The following is a 6,298-nucleotide window of genomic DNA, read 5'->3' on the forward strand; positions in this document are numbered from 1 at the left end:
CTGGATATTTGATCACTTTTAATCTCAAACTCACTTATGAATTGCGTTTGATATGGAAATTGATTCGGTGCATCTCATCCTAATGTGTATCTAATAGTAGAGATTCATTCTTACGTCTCTCTTCTTCTTATCGGAACCCAGCTCTTATACAATAATTGTTTAAAGTAATAATAAAATGTTTGATATAATAAATTAGTTACTATATTTACAAAATTATATTACATTTAGAATAGGATATGAATAAGAGTTTTATAATAGGGATGGGTCGTTTACTAAACGCTTACCCTGTAGGTGTTTATCGGGCAATTTTTTTCACCGGACGAATATTACAAAGCCCAAGAATCTTATCTAGTAAGAGCGATGATAAAGATAGAGAGTCTTACCCGATAAGTGATGGTGACGACTCTTACTTGGGTAAGCACTTACTATATATATATATATTGTTGCACATGATACCATTTTGATATACTACAATCTTACCTATAAAATAAATTATAATGTTGACTCCTAACGATAAACGTTTACCGGGTTTGTTAAATAGAGTAAGTTTTACCCTAGCCAAATCCAACGAATGAATGGATTCCAATTTCAAAACCATCAAGGAAAAGCAGAGGGGGCCAGAGTTCCATTCATCCTGAACAAGTCAACCTCCACGACGACAAGTAAGAAATCTTTCACCACCATCTCATTAGATCGATCTCCTTCGTTATCCACAACAAATCAATCTGATCACAAAACTTACTTCCCCTAAATTAAACCTAAACCCTTCTAATCATACCTTTGATCTTCTACGTTCTTGAATCAGAGATGGGGGTTGGATTATCTGTTCTAATAGGATTGAAAGCAGCAACTTTATTCATAATCTTCGCCTATTTAAGAACCCTAGGATTCACTTTTCTATCAGTTCCCTTCTTGTATGCATCTTTAGTGTCATTGCTTGTTTCACTCGCTTCACACCCTGCAACTAATTTACCAATGCTCTTGGGGAAAAACACCGATGGATCTTTCCCAATTTGGTCCCTGATCATATTTAGCCCATACTTGTATTTTGTCCAAGGGTTTTCAGCACTTAGAAGGTTAAAGAGTAGGGAAGCCCCTTACACTGAGGTGTCTGATGGTTTGTATGTTGGTGGGTGGCCTTCTTCGCCGGACAAAATGCCGCCGGGTAACCCTGCTATAATAGATTGCACATGTGAATTGCCTAGGGTTTTTGGTATATCTGGCAATGGGTATTTGTGTGTTCCAACGTGGGATACTAGATCGCCTGATCCGGGTGCTATGGAGTCCGCTGTTCGATGGGCTTGTAGAAAGAGAGCTCAGAATACTCCTATCTTCATTCATTGTGCTTATGGTAATCTCTTTCAATCTTTTGATGCTTATTAATGTGTTGGTGCCAATAATATGTTGCATTGGTTGATCATTTGAGTTGTTGTTGGTATTTTTAGTGTCACTTGTTATTGGTTTATAAGATGTATGGATATGTTACATTGCAAGTATCTTTTGAATGGTTTCGTGGAATCTTTAGGGTCACTTAGCAGTGCTTCATTAAACTTTTTGGCAAGCCAGGGGTCTTCACAGAAACAGCCTCTTTACTCCTTCGGGTAGAGGAAAGGCTGCCTAATCTTACCCTCCCTAGACCCTACTTCATGTGGGATTTCGTTTGGTTCGTTTGGTTTTGTTTGGTGGGGCTTGATGAGACATATAGTTTTGTGTAAACTGCATGCTTGAGGGGTCCTCATCTAATGCTTACATAAAGTGTTAACCTTTGTGTGAGGTTGCCAGATTTCATGTCCAATAGAAGAACTTTAGTTTGACGATAAATTATAAGGCGTATAAGCATGAGAAAACTTTCCAAATCTTTTTATGGGGGTCTTCACAGGAACAACCTATCTACTAATTGGGGTAGGGGTAAGGTCTACGTACATACTACCCTCCCAAACCCTACTCCGTGTGTGATTTATTTACTGGATTTGGTTTATATGCATTGGAGCATAACGTTGTGTAGCTCCATTGTGACCAAAAGGTCATATGTTCCAAATCTTGAAAATAGTCTCTTTGCAAAAGCATTGTGCACTAAATCGGTGTCATCAATTCTTTGGTCCTTTTTACTTTCTTCATATGGTCATTGGTTGGATGGTATTTAGTTAAATGTGCATCTTATGCTTTTCAGTAAATTTACCTAATCATTTATAAGTAATACTTATTCACTTTCACGCATGGAAACAACCTCTTTACCCCTTGGACCTGATGATTGGTTTCCGTATATTTTACCCTCCCCAGACCCTTAATCATGTAGGATTTACCGAGTTCATTTACTTTGGTTTACTGTTTTAATTTCATGGTGAATGCATGCATCATCTTGTGGTAGCTTGTATTCATCATCCATTAATATATTACAAGGTGAACTCAGGTCATGGAAGAAGTGTGGCAGTCATGTGTGCTTTGTTGGTGAGCCTGGGTGTCGTTGATGACTGGAAAAACGCTGAGAAATTAATCAAGAAAAACCGACCTTATATCAGAATGAACGCTCTCCACCGGAAAGCCTTAGAAGAATGGTCAAAAAACCGATTATCTGCTCCTAAAACCGGAGCCAATACCCGCTCTTGATAGGTATGCCATTAAGCCAAAATTCTTGTACTTGTTAGAATTGTTATGTATCTGCATTCAGGGGTTCATCAACCCCACTGAACCCTTCAGAAGATGATTACGTTGCACCCTTCTTGATATTGATTAATTATGATTAACCAACTCTATTACATTGATCTTTTTCTGTGTTTGATTAATGGTCATATTTGATGATGAAAGATGGAGTGAAATATTTACCGTCGTTTATTTACTTTAGTTATTTACCCAAAGGGTAGTTTTTGATAAAGTATATCCGGCTGACTAGTGAATCCTCATCTTTGATTCGCTAGTCAGGTGGATGTTACTTAATCCAGGTATATAAGACCTATCAAAGAACTGGGTTGGATACATCTAGCTAACTAGTGGATCAGAGGTGAGGGTAAATTTGATCCACTTGTTCATTGGATGTACTCAATCAGGTTCTTTGTTAGATCTCACTTGAAAAACAAGACAACCATGGAAGGAGCTATTTAAACGTGTGGTTTGATATGTGGAAATAGACTTGAAATAAAATTAATTTGATAAATAATGAAAAAAATTGTTATTACATAACAATAAGTTCTAATAAATTGAGATATAGTTACATGTAAAACGCTTCATGTTCATTTAAAAGATTAATAAGATTCACAGCTTATTTGGTGAATTATAGATGACAATTAAATAATGGCTTAATGATATAGAAAGTGGTTGTCATCTTACACGAATCTTATGGAAAAATATTTACTTTATAACCACCTCGTAATTTTTTTTCACATAATAGCTAAGGGGTTGTTTGTTTACTTCTTAATAATTTCATTAAGAGATAACATATGAATCATTAAGAGGCGAATCTTGTTTGGTAAAAAAAAAAATCTTGCCTCTTGATGGTTCTAAAACCCTCTGAATGATTTTGTATCATAAGTCTCCTTTAACCATTAAGCGCACTGATTTCATTATAAACAATTACCAAACAATGGTATTTCATTTTGCACTATATCATGAAAACCTCTTAATCATTTTGCATCAAACCATTCAGCAACCGCTGAACAATCCCTAACAACTGTTGTTGCCAACAAATACCACTATTTTTTTGTAAGACCGACAAAGAAGAAAGCAGTCGGCATATTCAGAATAAATCCATCCAGACATTCTGACCGGAAAACATCGATAGAGTAACAAAACCCCCTCCTCTCTTTTTGTAATCTTTCCTTTGGTTTAATTCTGCGATTGCATCAGCAATGAAGTCTGGTTTATCTGTTCAAATGGGATGGAAAGCAGCAACTTCATTCATAATCTTCGCATTTCTAAGAACCTTAGGGTTTGCTTTACTGTCACTTCCCCTTCTATATTCATCTTTTATATCATTTCTTGTTTCAATCGCTTCACACCCCTCAATCAATTTCCCAATCCTCTTGGGGAAAAACACAAATGGGTCTTTCCCAATTTGGTCTCTAATCATATTTAGCCCTTACTTGTATTACGTCCGATGGATTTCATCACTGAAAAGGTTGAAAAGAAGAGAACCCCCTTACACTGAGGTCTCTGAAGGTTTATATGTCGGTGGTTGGCCTTCTTCGCCGGAAAAAATGCCCTCCGGTGACCCTGCTATCATAGATTGCACCTGTGAATTGCCTAGGGTTTTTGGTGTTTCCGGCAATGGGTATTTGTGTATTCCGACGTGGGACACAAGGTCACCTGATCCAGATGCTATTGAGTCAGCTGTTTTGTGGGGTTGTAGAAAGAGAGCTCAGAATACCCCTGTTTTCATCCATTGTGCTTCTGGTAATTAATTGATTTCATCAATTCTTTTCATCCTTCCTTTGTTCTTCATTTCACCATGTTAGATGATGAACTCAGGTCATGGAAGAAGTGTGGTGGTCATGTGTGCACTGTTGGTGGCCTTGGGTGTCGTTGATAACCTGCAAACTGCTGAGAAGTTGATCGGAGAAAAGCGACCGAATGCGCGAATAAGAGATCACCACCACAACACCTTACAACAATGGTCAAACAACTGGTTATATCCTCCTTTAAAACCAGACCCAATGCGCCTTCTTGATTAGGGGTTGTTTACGGCCGTTTACTAAACACTTAGTGGGTAATAGCTTATCACAACAGGCAACACTCTTGTTTATCTTATCATGTAACATTCGCAACGATATTTTCAATATTGAATATAATAACCACCATCTCTCCCTTGTAGAAATAACACCTAAATATCCCTAAATCATGAAAATTCATATACCTAAAAATATTCCATTGTTTTCGGGGTTATCATTAGCCATCTGACATTTATTCTTACATAATAACCAAGAAACAACAAGTAACACTGTAAGACATTTTTTGTAGTTTTTAGATAAAATTTAGTACATACACCAAAAAAGTGGGCCCATTGCAAAAATCATTAAAAACCGCAGGTTGAGATATCGTAGTTCCTTGCATTTATGCACAAAAAACAAGCATGGAGTTGCAAGCTGGAAAATCACAAAACCCTTCTCGCAGCTTGCCAAACCAACAAAAAAAATACATTACGACGTTGACTTACGATTTGTTAGCAATTTTGTAAGAAAAGTGAGATGGCGTAAAATAAGTATTTTTTGTTGATGTGGTTATTTAGTGCACCTCCGGCAGATTCTCTATAGTTTATCTAAAATAGAATAAAGTTATAATCTCTAAAACAAAATTGCATTCCAATAAATTTTATACTTTAAAGAATTTCATCAACTATCTTTATTGAAAATTCTATAATTTTATCGTCGTAATACATTTTAATAAATAAAAAAAAAACTTATAAATCAATTCATTGGTATCTCCTCATCAAAGAGTTGTTGAAAGTTCTCGATATTTTGAGTTTTCTGTAGTTTAATTGTTTTAGTGAATAAAATAGAAAATGGGTTATAATCTATACTACCTTATAACACATATTTGCTAAAGTATTAAAAACAACTCATAATATATGAAGTACTACTATTCCATGCATTTGGTCTTAAAAAGTCGTGATCAATATCTATGTCTATCTATGCTACCTTATAAAGCATATTTGCTAAAGTCATAAAAACATCTTATAATGCATTAAGTATTACTATTTCATGCATTTGGTCTTCAAAAGTCTTAAAAAACAATCTTTAAAGCGAAGCACTGCATTTTAAAGCCTGGTTTCTTAAAATCTCTTAAATACAAATTTTTATTCACAGTGTACAAGTGATCAATGCTTGCCCATTTACTGATGAGAGTGTATATTCCATAATGATTCCGGACCTCTTCCTCTCGATCTTCGCCTCCTCCCTTCCCCCAAGATTTGCAGTTTGCAGGATTTGCCTCTTTCCCGAGATGGCTTTTGATTTCCTAAAGACCATGCCCTTTTCATCTACAATTTCGATCTTTTTTTGCATTTGTCCGTCTCTTTTCTCGATTTTGTATCTTTCCTCCTAATATTGATATATAATGCTCAAATTCCCCATCCATTCTTTTATTATTATTATTATTATTATTATTAACCTGGATATCCATTCTTTGTCTCTCTTGGTAAGATTTTATTGATTTCTTAATTGATCTTGAATACATTTTCCATTGAAAAATAGGTTATGTGTTTTTAACTGAAGGAGATGACTCGTTACTTTTGCAATATGCATGTGCTTGTAAGGGAAGTGTACTCAGTTGCTCTAAACTTGCAATTTGTAGTTGCCTTTTAACTTTT

At 35.7% G+C, this 6,298-nt stretch overlaps 2 protein-coding genes across 3 annotated transcripts; both read left to right on the forward strand.

Annotated features, from left to right (window-relative positions):
- The first annotated feature begins 615 nt into the window (after positions 1-615).
- LOC112524663 (uncharacterized protein YnbD-like) lies at positions 616-2,804 on the forward strand. Its single transcript, XM_025134595.1, has 2 exons — positions 616-1,351; positions 2,411-2,804. The coding sequence occupies exons 1-2, from the start codon at positions 808-810 to the stop codon at positions 2,605-2,607; spliced, it is 741 nt and encodes a 246-aa protein (XP_024990363.1). The 5' UTR covers positions 616-807; the 3' UTR covers positions 2,608-2,804.
- A 949-nt stretch (positions 2,805-3,753) lies between these two features.
- On the forward strand, positions 3,754-4,817 carry LOC112525840 (uncharacterized protein YnbD-like). Of its 2 annotated transcripts, none has more exons than XM_025136130.1 (2): positions 3,754-4,386; positions 4,449-4,817. In XM_025136130.1, the coding sequence occupies exons 1-2, from the start codon at positions 3,843-3,845 to the stop codon at positions 4,517-4,519; spliced, it is 615 nt and encodes a 204-aa protein (XP_024991898.1). In that variant the 5' UTR covers positions 3,754-3,842; the 3' UTR covers positions 4,520-4,817. The 2 variants fall into 2 exon arrangements, with proteins under 2 accessions (XP_024991898.1, XP_024991897.1); XM_025136129.1 differs by having other exon boundaries at positions 4,462-4,817.
- Positions 4,818-6,298: the final 1,481 nt, after the last annotated feature.

Source organism: Cynara cardunculus (genome assembly GCF_001531365.2).
Source record: "Cynara cardunculus var. scolymus isolate 2C chromosome LG 13, CcrdV1, whole genome shotgun sequence".
NCBI classification, from domain to species: Eukaryota; Viridiplantae; Streptophyta; class Magnoliopsida; order Asterales; family Asteraceae; genus Cynara; species Cynara cardunculus.

Coding starts and splice junctions, on each gene's coding strand:
- LOC112524663 (XM_025134595.1), top strand. CDS start 808: ATGGGGGTTGGATTATCTGTTCTAATAGGATTGAAAGCAGCAACTTTA. Junction 1,352..2,410: donor CTTCATTCATTGTGCTTATG/GTAATCTCTTTC, acceptor AGGTGAACTCAG/GTCATGGAAGAAGTGTGGCA.
- LOC112525840 (XM_025136129.1), top strand. CDS start 3,843: ATGAAGTCTGGTTTATCTGTTCAAATGGGATGGAAAGCAGCAACTTCA. Junction 4,387..4,461: donor TTTCATCCATTGTGCTTCTG/GTAATTAATTGA, acceptor TGATGAACTCAG/GTCATGGAAGAAGTGTGGTG.